This window comes from Emydura macquarii, unplaced genomic scaffold (genome assembly GCF_026122565.2).
Source record: "Emydura macquarii macquarii isolate MOO-44397 ecotype Brisbane River unplaced genomic scaffold, CSIRO-AGI_Emac_v2 contig_2636, whole genome shotgun sequence".
Taxonomy (NCBI): Eukaryota; Metazoa; Chordata; order Testudines; family Chelidae; genus Emydura; species Emydura macquarii.
The window spans coordinates 979,440-994,712 of NW_027132773.1; the positions used below are offsets into that span (position 1 = coordinate 979,440).

Genomic DNA, 15,273 nt, shown 5'->3' on the forward strand with positions numbered 1-15,273 from the left:
CTCAAAATAAAAATTGTAAAGTGCACTGAATTATTAACAGCACTCCACTTGAAGAACACTTTCACGCAGACCAAAAGGTATTTTGCAGCTGACACTTTGACTGTGTGCCATCCTGAGCCATGTAGAGTTCTCTGTGGGGTCTGAGAATACAGTAGAATCTCAGAGTTACAAACATCAATTACAAACTGACCAGTCAACCACACACCTCATTTGGAACCGGAAGTCTGCAGTCAGGCAGCACCAGAGCCAAAAAAAAAAAAAAAAAGCAAATACAGTACAGTACTGTGTTAAATATAAACTACTAAAAAAATAAAGGGAAAGCAGCATTCTTCTTCTGCATAGTCAAGTTTCAAAGCTGTAGTACATCAATGTTCAGCTGCAAACTTCTGAAAGAACAGCCATAACATTTTATTCAGAGTTATGAACATTTCAGCGTTATGAACAGCCTCCATTCCCGAGGTGTTTGTAACACTTAGGTTCTACTGTATACTGATATAAGCAGGGTCTGAATGAGCTCTCTCCTGACATCTAGTGACGCACTGGAGTAAAATACTTCAAGAGCAGATCGTATTGTATACACACACCTACTCTGCCTAGGTGTTCATCAGACAGACATGCTTTGCCAAAGTGATTAGTTTTGACTGGTTTTGGGTTATAATTCACTTTAGTATTGAATGCACAGGTTCCCTTATTGTATGAGTAAAGAGCAGCAGAATTGTACTTAGCATGCCCTGACTGAGGGGGTCACCCTAAACTTAACCTCACTTGCTAAGGAGGGGGGAGGGATGGCAAATCCCACTGAAGATAAGAGGTGATAGGGACAGATGTTCCTATCTACTGGTGTGGATGCTGCCTAAAGAGTCCTAAACATCATTTGACCTGGCCCTCTCCAGTGTTTAATGACAGAGCTGACTGGACTCAATTCAGAGTCCTTGTTTCTGTTCAGTGATTACTAGAGCTGAAATCACTGATGAGCCATTCCAGGGGCTAAGCCTTAGATCTGGTATGTGGACAGCGTTGCAGTGAAAGACGATGAAGAGGCAGCAGCACACAGGTTCCTTGCTACCCAGTGAAATCACTAAGAGCTGGGCTAAGTGGGGGAACCTCAGAACATAGTACTGCAAAGAAGGCAGCGAGATGCAAGCATCATCAATAACAGTGGCAGAGATGAGCGGTGGCAGAAATAATAGCACCATGAGCAATGGAGGCATTGTTCAACATCCCTCCCTTTCAGGGGTGGGAGGTGGACCCATGTGAATGCACCTCTGAACTTTGGGTCTTTGCTGACTAAGGACCACCAACTGTGAGTGGGCTGCAGCAGAGGGAAAGAGGAGTGGTGTGTTAAAGGGACATTTGTTCAGACTTTCACATTGTGAAGTGGGAAACTGAGGCAAAGAACACTGCTCAAGGTACTGTGGGGTGGTGTTTGCTTAAGGCTACATGATTTTGAATGTGGTTGTGGTGTTTTCCCAAATAAATGCTGGATTCCCTTTCCCTTTTTAACAAAATTTTCTTTTATTATACACTGAGTCAATGCTTGTGAGTGGGGAAGTGTTGCTTTATAGAGGCACATATCAGTGGTGTTGTTTTCCCAGATTACAGGGTGGGAGCTTGAGCCGGTTCTGTTTTGTATTATTAAGAGGAACCTCTAGTTATTGAACTCTGGACCTGTTGCTGTTGACTCCCCACAATAGAAGGATTACACTGAAATAAAAGCAAAATGAAGCCAGTGAATAAAAATGGCAGAATAAATAGTCTGAGAGAATGGATGGTGTTGTGGTTAAGAAACTGAACGGGGACTTAGCGGAGCTGGTATCAATTCCTCTCCTACCCACAGACTTCCTGGGCAACCTTGGGCAAATCATACTTTCTGTGACTCAGTTACTCATCTAGAAAAAAGCAATAATAATACTACCTTTTTCTGTTTTGTCTATTTATACTGTAAACTCTTTGGGGCAGGGACTGTCTTATTGTCTGTTTGCACAATGCCATTTCAACCTTCTAGGCACCACTATAACAACAACAACAAACAATGATGGGGTCTGGAGGGAGAGATTTATAAGGAAAGAGTAAAAAAACGAAATACATAGAGAGGCCAGTCTGACAATGTAAGGCAGCCTTAAAGTAAACAAATGTAGTTTTCAACCATTAGTGGTAGTGTAAATGAGTATCAGCCCAATAAACTTAGCAAACTGTTGATGTGATAATTTACCACAAACATTTTAAGTATGGATCAGCTTGGAAGGAGAGAAAACTATTTAAGGTGGCACAAGGGAAAGCTAGAAGTAATGAGAAGAACTAAGGCTAAATATACAGGAATAACTTACTGACACAGAGATTTATTTAATCGTGAACTAATTTCCAAGGGAAGTGATAGGAATGCTATAATTTCAAACATTTAAAACAATACTAGAAAAAGCATTATAAAATGTACTATAACGAGGAATCGTATACTAACAGAAGGAATACACTAGATGACTTAATATACATTTTCTATCCCTAATTTGTAAGGTTCTATGATTTTTACACTCCATGGTGTACTAATTTATTGTACTACCTCATAAAAATTTATACAAAATGTAGGGTGATCATACTGAGATTAAATCAGCAACAACCTCCAAGAAACATTGCATGTTTTAGTTGAGGACTCAATTTTCACTAACACTTCAATGTGAAACACAAATATGAACCAAACATTATAATTTCCAGGTTCACCTATCAGTATACCCATTACAAATTTACTATTTAAATGTTATTTTTTATTTTAAAATATACTAAGAATTTGCATTGCTTTTTAAAAGATCCTGTGCAAAGTCACAGATGTAAGCCATGCTGATTACACAGTAGGATTTCATTCACTTTAACCTGGAGGCTATTATTATGCCTGTTACCAGTGCAAGAAAGGTCTTCTTGTCCCTATAACACAGTTCTTCAATAACATTTGCATGCAACTCAATATTACTGAACACTCATAATGTGCTTAGTTTGAGATAAGAAGATGGAAAACAGAAATGTGAAATAAATTGTAACATGGGTTTATTGCAAAGTTTCCTAATTTATACAAGAGTTTCAATACACACAGAGACAAAATATCCATCATTTGTGAAAGAGGGTCAGTGGCAGAATAAAATACACTGCTTCTTAAGTATGTGTGTGTTGGGTGAAGGAGACTATCAAATTGATTTCAGCCAAAGCAAATTTTGACATGAACATGAACTCAACCTAAATCTGCTATAGTGCTGTAATAAATCATTTTCTATGGCTTTCAATGTACTTACCTGATATATATACACAAACCACCACCATAAAAATCAGAGGATAGGGACTCAAGTTTGCTATATTTATTGAACACAGAATGCATGAGTGGGTAGCAGCACCGTCACAACCTAAATCCAATATTAGAAAGTTTATTTATTCCTGCTTATTTGCTCTTTGACATCATATTTGATTTTTTCTGGATTTCTGCATTTTAGTGACATATCTGAGAGCTCTCCAAATTATTCTGAATACAGCTATAACAAATGTGTTCAATTATTTGTGTAAGACTATCAGTTTTGAAAAGGAATACATTTGATCTCTCAGGCTTATACCAAATTCTCATAACTGATTGCATGTCTCATACCTGATGACATAGCTCATGGACAATAACCATGGTGACATCCAGTAAGTAGGATATAGAAGAAATGCTCGGATCTAGCAGTATTCTTTGCTCCACAAAAACACTTAGTCCCCAGTTCTCCATAGCAGCATATGGATGCTTAGGCACAGCTAATAGATCTAGAAACAGAACAAAATGTATTTTAACATGCTTGTGGGAGCTATTATGCTCTAAAGCTATTGTAAGTAAAAGCTATAAACCATCATTAGAAGTGTTTTTCTTTAATAACATCTGTGTAAAAACTAAGCTGTTCATTTCAGTTCTCCCTTTACAATATTATCTATAAAAATCATTTTAATAAGCATGGTTTCTTTTGTTCTTACTTCATTACTTGTTCACTCATATCTTATGATTTCCACCTTCCGTAACACAGTTAGTTATTGGCTCTTTAATGGGGGTAGGTTTTATATATATTATTTACTTTATAAAATATCGTCTCTATTGCATATTTATTTATATCCATTTATTTGATTCCATACATGCCTTGCATGCCCCAGGTGGAAAACAACAACACAGACCTTCACCAAACACAAAATGGATTTTATTTCCTGATGACAGTGACATAGTCAGGGACATCTTGTATATCAAAGATGCATGTCAGTAAAAGAAAAAGGTGACATCCAGGAAAGTGCTGAAGTCATACTTCACAAAAACTACCTTCAAGATGACAGGTGACTGTTCAAATTAAATTCTTATAATAGCAGGTACTGTACACAGAAGCCCCATTCTGTGTGCAGTATTACTGGTAGACATGCTCTGGGGGAAGAAAGAATTCTGACCACAATTTCTCAAAAGTATCTTTCCTTATTTTTCTCTTCCTAGGACTCCTGAGACCGCTGGAGCTATCCCACAATGACACAGAGGCTGACAAAACATAAGGATGAGAATGGGCCATCCTTTATGCACCCAGCAGAAAAAGGGCAGGGGACTTCTCCAATAGTACCTGGGCTCAACAAGTGGCCAGAGGAAAGTCCAGAGATTTTACTGTAAAAAAGTGAAAGGTAATGTAATGTTATTAGCCTTACAGATAGGAATAAACCTGGGTTTACCACAGTATGATTTGGCTTCTCTACCCAGAGGAATAAAAGTACCATATAGCTAACGTTCATTTTACCAACTCTAAGATATACATTTCCCAAGATTGCCTATTTCAGGTATAGGAAGCATACAACAATATGTGGTACTATAGACCAAGAAAATGGGTAGCCAGTGGGAGCACTTACTGCAGAGATCAAAGAAACATTGTATGAATTTAGAGCTTTGACATATGCTAGTCCCCAGTAGCCAATAGCTACCTCAATATTGAAACTAGCTAGAAGTATCCCAGTTGCAGAGACAGGAATTTGACTGGTATGCAGAAGTAGCTATTATAATGACAAAAGCTCTACCATTAAACAAACAAAAAAATGGAGCTCAATATTCCTAGGCCTAGCTGCTCCAGTAACTTCACAACAACATTTTTTAAAAACATTTTGAACTGTACAGATTATTTGGAAACACTGCAGTTAGTTATAATTGACATGTGAAATGACAAGTCTCTGGCCATCATACTAAGAAAAAATAAGGATAATGGTTTTTAGTTACAAGTTCGAACAATTCAGCCAAAACAGAGAAACAAAAGTTCCTGGGTGAGATCTGAGTGAGAGTGGCGAGTCCCAGCCACAATGAAGTCAAGAGTAAAACTTCCATTGACTTCCAATCTGTTGGAGAACTAACTGATTTGCTTGTAGCAGGTAGATTGTCAATGACAGGACAATTACTCTGCATGGTCCTCATCGAGAAAAGCATTTAAGAAGTCCCACTGACTTGCAGGTCCTCGAACTACTTGCATGTTTAAAGTTAAGAATGTGCTTAAGTGCTTTATTGGACTGACAAAGTGATAACATAATAGCAGAGTGCCTGGGGGACACCCTGCTTTCCAGAAAATATTGCTATGTTAATGTTCTTAGGTGCCTCTGTGTCCTTCCTCCCACCCTAATATGAGTAATTTCAGGAGTCTTTCAAAGCCCATGGGCATGGTAGTAAAACATCTAACCTATCATAGGGTACACCACCTCAGTGCTTGGAAACACTCACTTTTTTCATAACTGAGAGGGATTGGATCCAGTGCACACTGAAGTCAATGGAAGAACTCCCATTGGTTTTGATGAGCTCTGGATCAGGCCCTGAACATATTCACCTCCACAAAATGAAGGAGCTCTTTAATTTTCTTTAATTTAATTTTCTTCCTTCTCTTGGTGGTTTGCAATTGCTGTTATATAACTAGATGATTTTGTCAAAAAATCTGAATCTCCAGTCTGAGTCCAAGTGATAAGTGATATTTTGCAGTAGGTGATCTTGATTCTGTAGATTTTGTTATTGCTACTCACATTGCCATTGTCTTTGAATAAAACTTCCATTATATGCTTGATCTTGTGACATAAGACAGGAATACTTATCCATAACTGGCAATTCAGTAAATTAAATTTTTGATTCAGGAGCCACAGTACTTCAGGTTCAAGTCTCAAAAGAATGTAGTTTTACTTCTTATCAGACCATTAGGAAATTAGGGAAGGTATATTGTGTTGCTGAACCTGACGTCCTTGAAGTAGATTCCTTCTGTATTTTTTTTAAGGAAGAGGGTGAAACACAGTTATATCTTGACTTAACACAACAAAAAAGGCAATGATGCCCACGTTTTGATAGAAATACCTCTCACATATTATGTTCTAAAATATTAACCACGAAATGTGAACTGCTGAATATGTGAGTATGTTACATCCAGTTATTCAACAACCTTTTTAATTAAATTCTTTATAAAGCACTTGTGAATGTCTGATTATGTGGAAACGCTGTAGAAATAGAAGTGCTTGTTATTCCTGGCAGAGAAGAATATCCTCATACATCATAAAACTGTTACTTGAGATTTCCTGATACAGCAGTGCATAGAATCTTATGTTCTACTTGACATAATAGAACGCTACCACCTCTTAACCTTCATAATGGCATTCATGACTTAGAAGTAAAAACTACACAGTCAAAATAAAGTCACAAGAAATGAAATAAAGGAGAAAAGGTGCCAGATCTTGACACTAACGTACTGTACGGTTGAATGGTAAAAATACAATTATTCAATCACAAAGAAAGCATTTGGATGTGACTGATTGACATTCATCTCTGTGTGAGTCTGATGGAAAGCATTCTAACTTACACAGTAAAAATTGTATGTAACAGTACAGAATCTTATTTCCAAATGTTTAATTAAGTCTTCATAATTATGTGAATTCAACATCAATATATAATTACCTGATCTTATTAGTAGTTATAGTCATGGTACAAAATAGAAATTGTTAATTTAACATTAAACTATTTAAGCTGGCCTTAAAGAGCCTCTACCCTAGAAGTTGCATACATATCCTTACCTAATACACTTACACTCACACTCTGATTTCTGTTTAATCTGAATTAAAATGGTGCTTTTTCCGTTTTCTCATTCAATTATGCCAGATCCCCTGGCACCCCCAACTGAGAGAATATGAGGTTCCCAATCCTACACAACTGAAGTCAACAGGAGCAGGAGCAGACTCAAGGTGTGCTTAGCTAGAACGCAAGATTCCCACCCCTCAGCATGAGTGCCCTGCATTTTGGACTTTTCTCTCATTTTAATGTCAATCTTCAGCATTCTCCTACCAACCCATCAGTGATGTTGTATGATTAAAATATGACCATGTATATCATTGTTGCTACCTCTGTTATATTATTGCAACAAATCTTATGCAAAGTATGTCATGTAAGGTATCAATGGAAAAATTACAATCTATCAATTTGTATCTGAAGTTGTGAATATTGACTATCTACCTATATTTCAACAGTGTTTGCTCCTGGGGTAACATCTACAAGGTAGTTTGTATCTAGTCTAGCAAGCACATTATGAATGAACTATTCAAGCTGATGGCCCTTAAAGGACACTTAGCTTTCACAATAGACCACAGAAGGAGCTTGTTCCTGCACGGTGAGCCTTTCTGTGGACGTGTTAGCCAGAATATGGATAATGGCTGCTCCTATGACTCTTCAAAGCATGCCAGGGCATGTGACGTGCTCATGTGACTCTGGATTCCATCTTGTGCCTGTAATTTTCCACAAATGGAGACTGAGCATCCCCTACACATGGGAGAAGGTATACAAGACCCTGGAAGCAGCTCCATTTTGTCTCTTTCCTGCTCTTATCTCTGGATTATGAATTTACACTAAAAGGGACATTCCAATCAATGGATTGAGGACCTTCCTATCTTTTGGAAGTTACCAGAGACTATTAAAAGCCACCAGTCTGAAACATCACTGTTACAAACCTGATCCAAGAACTTTTAAATGATTGTATGTATATGATATCTTTGACCATTTTACCTCTCTCCTTCTTCTCTTCTCTTATAAATAAACCTTTAGATACTAAAGGAGCAGCAGCATGATTATTGGGTAAGATCTGAGTTATAGATTGGCCTGGCTGTGTGGCTGGTCTCTTGGGACCCAAAGAACCTTTTGTTTGATTAAACTGGTTTTTAATAACCACTCATCATAAAGTCTAGTGTCTGGTGAAACAAGGGCTGGGATACCTAAGGAGATAGCATTTCTGACTTCTTGTTAACCAGTGTGGTGAGACAGAAATTTACTTTTGTTATTGGCTTCGTATGGAAAGATAACCACCTTGGTCTGCCCCATTTCTCAGCAGATTGTCCTGAACCTGGTATCCTCAGCTGTGACCCAGTGAGGCCCGATGAAACCATTGGCTTCCCTTTTCCCCCATGAGACATTGTTTATCCAGTGTAAAGATCATTGGAGATACTTGTATATATTTTTATTAATATTATATATCTCTCTGTGGATTTGATGTTTACTGGATAACTGGCTGAAAAGTAGCTAAGGGTTAAATCCTGTACGAACTCAAAACAATGGCTATAGAAAGATACCAATGCTTGGAGCTGATGGACAATACCGGAAACCCCCACTGGATGATCTCCTACCCCCTCTGGAGAAACATATACATTAGCTTGACTAGGTTCAGGAAACCTCCTTAAAACCTCAGCAAAGCTTCAGGTTGGAACTTTCAAACACAGGACATCTGAAAGGGATAAAAGACACACTGTGTCCTGAGAGGGACAAACACTGACAATGGGTCAGACTGTCAGAGAGGCAACAGTTGTAGGAGAGAGTGCCCAGCCTCAATGGCAGTGGGGTCAAACAGAATCTACTTAAAATGACAAGGAAAAGATAAGTTTGAGGTGATATAAGATGCATTAGGGCTTTTGTTATGTTTAACTCTTTTATCTCTGCTTGTGCTTTTTCTATGGATAAATCAATCAGATTCTGTTTTGAAGAGGCTGTTCTCTGTCACTGCCTTTACCGGCTGGGGTCCATATCCAATTAGACCTGTTGGAGGTAATACGGTTGGGAAACTGAGGGTGCTGTAACCTGCTGAACCAGTCAAAAGTGGGGTGAATCATTGGATTCCTTTCTGAGTGAAGTGCAGGCTTGGTTTTTCACTTGAAAGAAGTGCCCACGGAAATTGAGAGATCACTGATACAGCCCATTCCAAAACCATAACACCTCCGTTCACTTCTGAAACATACACCCAGAGTAGTAAGCCAAGCACTGAGCAAGAGACCAGTTATTTCTTTGTTCAATACATGAGAATTCTCCAGTCAGTACTTGTCCTCATTCTAGCCATATGTTTAATGTAAGGCAGAGAGCACTGATTTTTGGCCACAGGAAGAAAAATGGACTAGTAGTTTGGAGGCATAAACCAGCCCCAAATTGCCAGTGAGTTGGAGGATGATATGGCCATCCAACAACTTGACAGATGAAAGGAAACACAACAAAGTGAGTCAGTCAATGGTGCATGGCAGTAGTGTGGAAGAAGAGCCCAGCGCGTGAGCGGCAGACCTTCCCACAGTGGCTATAGGTCAACTCGCTAGATGGAGGTTGGAGCACACTCTGCTTCTTCGCTCACCTACACGCCTCAGCCTGGCTCTCTGATGACTCTCCTCAATGACTGTACCAGCCTTCACCCAGCTTCTCCAGACTGAGTGGTTGTGGGCAGCGCTCTCCCAGTTCTCAATGGGAATGTTGAATTTCTTGAGACTTTGCTTATCAGTGTATCGGAGCTTTGGCCTTCCTCTGCATCACAGGTAGTTCTTGAGTTGGCCATAGAGCACACCATTCAGCAGACTATCTTGAGGCATGCACTCCACGTGCCCCAACCAGCAAAGCCTGCAAGCATCCAGTATAGTCTGCACAGACTGTAGGCCCGATCTCTCAAGGATCTTGTTGTTAGTGATCTGTTGGTCCCAAGTGACTCCAAGGATTTTTCCGAGACAGTGAAGATGGAAGCTGTTAAATCTCTGCTCCTGCTTGGAGTACATGACCCAGCTTTCAAAGCTGTAAAGAGGGGTACTGAGGACACAAGCCTTATAAACAGACACCTTTGTATTCAGGGTTAGCACCTTGTTGTTCCAGACATGAGGTAAGTTTGCCAAAAATGACAGAGGCATTGCTGATTCTCGCATCAAGTTCTGTATCAAGGCTAAGTGATCAAGTTAAATTTGAGCCAAGATAGCAGAAGTGATCCACCTTGTCCAGAGCTTCATTACTGATTTAGACTTGAGGTAGGATGTTAGGGCCCTGTGACATGACAACTGTTTTCTTAATACTGATTACTATGCTGAACTTGATACACATCTCAAAAAACTTATTCATCATCATCTGCAATTCATCAGGTGAATTAGAGATGAATGCAGCAGCATCTGTGAAGAGCAGATCCAGAGTAATGAGTTGGGTGACATGCTTTTGCTCTGAAATCACCCGATGTTAAACAAGCTGCTCTCCATCCTTGATTCAATTAGTACTCCAGATTGATTGTTTCAGAAAACGTACTTAAAAAGAATAGAGAAGAAGATGCCAAAGCCAGTAAGTGCCAAGACGCAGTCTTGCTTCATGCCAGTATCAATGCTAATCACAGGCGATTTTTCATTTTCATACTGGACAGTTTTCTTCATTCCCTCATGTAACTTTTTACATAGGGAGAGCACTTCTGTGCACAGCCAATTTTATCAGGATCTTGTATATGCCTTTCCTGCTAAGGGTGTCAAAGGCCTTTTGAAGGTCAACCGATGCTACACAGAGAGGTGCCTTTTGTACGCGGCTTTTTTATAGCAACAATTGCACTGTGAAGGACATGTCAGTCATGGAGCGTGCAGCTCTGAACCCCCAGGCATAGTCTTGTTGATAGCTTTCTCTTCATCTTCAAGAGTTGGTATTTGGTCCAGCTCCTGTATTGTTAGACGCTGAGGAATGGCAGCTAAGGCAGTGTCACAGATAATGCCATCCTTTGAGTAGAGTTCTTTGTAATGATCAGTCCATCTGTCAAGTTGTTCTTGCCTGTCAGTCAGGACGGTACCATCTTTCACTTTCAGGTTTAGTCTTTTGTATAAATTGGACCAAGTGCCTCTTTGATTCCATCATAGGTAGCACAAAGGCCCCTCTTTCAAAGCAGATCTGAATCATCTTGCACAGGTCTTACCGGTACTTCTGGGCACATTCTTTAGTGGCTCTCTGGACCACAGCCTAAGCCTCTTTGAACGTAAGAGGTCTGGACTTAGCTTGTTGCTGAAGTAAAGTTAGGTGAGCTTGCTTTTTCTTTTCTATGAGTGGGAGCAGCAGATGTTCAGATGGTGTGAATCAGTCAGGTTGCTTTTTCCTTTTTGTTCCAAAGACATCCTTGGCAGTAGCCAGTGTCTTAATAGTCTTAAAATTGTCCCACAAGGTGTCAGAATCAGGGGAATCAAGGTGAAGCACGCTAAAGCGCATGTTGAAACTTTGCACAAGTCTCAGAGTCCTTCATGTTAGTAATGTTGATGTGAAGTTCCTTTTGGCTTTGCATAATGGATCTTTTTAAAATATAATTGTAACTTGGCCCTGACAAGGGCATGGTCAGTGTTGCAATCAGCGCTGTGCATTGATCGAGCATTCAGTACATCGCAAATGTTTCTGCGACGAATCAGGATGAGGTCAAGCTGATGCCAGTATCAGGGTGCCTCCATGTTACCTTGCTGTTGTCAGCAAAATAGATATTCGAGACTATCATCTCACAAGAGGCGCAAAACTCAAGGACATGATGGCCATTTTCATTAAGGCTCTTTGTGCTGTGTTGGCCAATGATGTGTCCCCAGTGCTCCCAGTCCTTACCCACCCGGGCAAATCACCAAGAACAGCGAATCTGTTCCTACAAGGACATTCTTGTCTGGCTGGTCCCTCTGGGATTCACCACTGGATGCTTAGACAGTGCAGCCAGCAACACAATGGCGAGTGACAAGTGCCGGTCAATGAACCTGTCTTCCTTTGGGAAGCTCGTGAGGGTGGGGTAGTGGAACCCCTTGGGTAAAGGAAATGTACCCATAAAAGCAGATGAGCCAGAATCTTGTTGACCAACAGTACCCACCCTATTGGAGTCACACCCATTTAGAAAAAGTACAGTTGCGGACAAAATAAGGTGAGTGTTTCCTTTAATTTGGAGTGGTGTTCCGGCTAGAAACTGCAGTAGGGCTATATCAATCATCTTGCCACTGGAGTTCTGTAGTTCATGCTGAGAGAGAAGATGGAGGGCCTATGGAAACCCCTTCCTTCTTTGTTTTACCTAGGCGTACATGTCGAAGGTCCGTGCTCAATGGTTGCTCGTCCTGGTGGGGAAGGACCCAGGGGTCAGCAGCTGCTCAGATGTTCAAGTAACCCTATTCAGGGGTGGCCTGCTTGTCCCAGTTAGGGGAAGGCCCTAGAAAAGGTCGGCAAAAAAAGCTCCCTTCCAACTTTTTCTTTCCTGGCTCTGAATTAATCATTGCTTGTTGGAATGTTCATACTATGTTAACTGGACTTGAACTGAAAGACTATGAACTTTGGAAAACAGCCATAATTGATAGCAAGTAAAAACTTAACCCCCCAAACCAGCAAATCTTTCCTCAAACTTCTTTGAAATCTTGGAACAGTTGGGTATAAAAAGTAAAATTGCTCTCACATAACTTTAACTTCTATGACCACCATATATTAGCAAATCATTCTATATCTCACTGACCTTTGTAATAGCACAGATATCATATGTTCACAGAGATTAATTCTTCACCAGTGTACCCCTTGTCTTAGTCACAAACTGGTCTTCTTCCACAACATCAGGTATATAGCACATATATTTATTCTCCAGATGTTTTCCTTGAAATTCAAAATTTTGCTAGAAAAATCCCACTCTCCAAAAATGTTTTGAGTTAATCTTGTTTTCATTAATTTTTCTGGAGGAGCCTTCTTCAGCATTACAGTTTCAGAGATTTGCTGATAGCATCTATTGCACTTTTCTCACAGTAGTTATGACTGATTAAGAGAAAAGGGGACTAAAAACAATTTGTTCTATTTATGATATATGAAACCCCAAGTATAGCTTTGCCCTTTACCAACTGCGCGCATTGAAATCAACAACTTTCTTAATTCTTTGTTCAAAGCTTCTTGTAATGTTTTATGTGATGGCTGTTGTCAAAAAAAAATGTTTACAGCAAGGGTTCACTTTGCTTGAGACTTTTCTGCCACTCCATTCCCATTAATCTGAACCATTCCCTTGTACTGATAACTGGTGGAGGATGCTTCTCTATGCCAGAATACCTTTTAATGATCCACATACACTTAAAAGGACACCATCAACTAGAAAAAGCCATAGTTCTGAAAGTGAACTGAAAGAGCTGAAAATAGGGCTGAAAGTGTTGTGCCCACTGCAAGTTACAATATTTAAGATGACTACAGCAAGAAGTTATAAAAATTATTTCTCTCTACTTTTTCACTTTGTTTACTTCTAATAATGCTGTTTCAGTTTGTTTACTTCTATGAACAGGCAAACTTTTTGTTTTATAGAATCATAGGACTGGAAGGGACCTTGAGAGGTCTTCTAGTCCAGTCCCCTGCACTCAAGGCAGGACTTAGTATTATCTAGAGCAGTGGTTCTCAACCCACGGGCCACTTATAGCCCAATCAGCACACAACTGTGGCCCATGTGACATCCTCAGGGCCATACAATTAGTATATATATTGTGTGGATGCAGCCCACATAACATATAGAGAGCTGCATAAGTGGCCCACAATGGTAAATAGGTTGAGAACCAGTGATCTAGACCATCCCTGACAGGTGTTTGTTTAACAAATATATAGTTCATCAGGTGTCCCCTTTCTTCTAAACAACCAGAGCCTCCTTAATAACCCTCTGAAGACAACAGAAGGACTCCAACTGACTAACACAGGATAGAGAAAAATCAATTTAAAAAAATAAAAATCAGATTGTTTTTATTTAAATTGGGTTTTTTGATTATATAAATTAAAATCTATTTTTCTTTTTTAAAAATAAACTTGTTTCAAATAAAATGAAAATTTAATACAAAATATGTTAAAGCCTAAACGTATCTCTTAAAAGGTTTAAATACAAAATACATATGCTGAATCTATTAGCCACTATCAAAAACTTTGAGCTAAAGGCTATTTTTCTATATAAAGAAAGAATGAGGGAGGAAAAAAATCTAACTTTTGAGCTCAAGCTTTATAAATATGGCCCAATAGATCATACACTGTATTAAACGTATATTTAAGAAAAATACCTTTTATATGTTGTTGTGTGCGTTTAATTTAATTCCAGTTACCATCTTAAAGCAGCTTGACAGAAATATGAGGAAAAAGTTAATTATCTAGTAAATAAACAATATATCATTCACCATTTTATAACATACTAAAAATGTACAATTAATAAGAATGTGAATTAACAAGAATCTATATAGTTACTTAAATACATGTATCCAGTTATAGTAGCTTGGTTAAGTATATCAAATCTAGTATAAAGGCTCTATTTAGCGGTAAATCAACATGTTTTAATGGTTATATGAACCAATCAAAATGCATCTTTCTTTAGAAGCTAACAAGTACAAATGGAAAAGTTTATTAAAATCGATTATTTAAATCAAGGCTTTTCACTTGGTGATTTAAATCGCCTTGATTTAAAAATCAATCCACCCTACTTCAACACTGCAGCAGAAAAGCACTTCTAATATTTTTTTAAATGGAATTAAAAAGAATAGCACAAACTAGCTTGCATTTTCAGAAGGGACTAATGAGTTTGGGTGTCAAACTTGAGACACCCCCTCAAAGAGGCCTATTTTCCAAAACTACTGAATGGCTACTTTCTGAAAACCTGGGCCCTTTAAGGTGTCTCAAGCTGGGCACCTAAAAATTGAGGTACCCAAAATTATTAATCACTTTTGAAAATTTAGGCCGCTATTTTAAGGGACTCCTGGTGCCTTTACTTGAAATACTCTAAGCATTCAAATGGATCTTCAGCCAAATTCATCCCAGAGAATAATCATATTATTTGGTGTCTCTTTGAGTTATACTTCTATCTATCCAGATTCTTATTTTTCCACCCATCACCATATCATCTGAGTGACTACACTAGCAACATCCTTCTATACATAAGATACGCATTAAAAGGATACATGGACGTAAGTTTATTGAGCTAGTATTAGGGTCTGAGTCTATAACTGCCATTAGTTCAGTGAAAATCAAATGGC

General features: G+C 38.9%; 1 protein-coding gene across 2 annotated transcripts in view; it reads right to left on the reverse strand.

Annotated features, from left to right (window-relative positions):
• Positions 1-15,273, reverse strand: part of TRHDE (thyrotropin releasing hormone degrading enzyme) — a 288,144-nt gene that overhangs the window by 159,864 nt on the left and 113,007 nt on the right. For both annotated transcript variants that reach the window (XM_067564009.1, XM_067564010.1), the window contains exon 4: positions 3,623-3,777. In XM_067564009.1, coding sequence (XP_067420110.1) covers positions 3,623-3,777 — 155 coding nt within the window. The remainder of the gene's footprint in view (positions 1-3,622; positions 3,778-15,273) is intronic.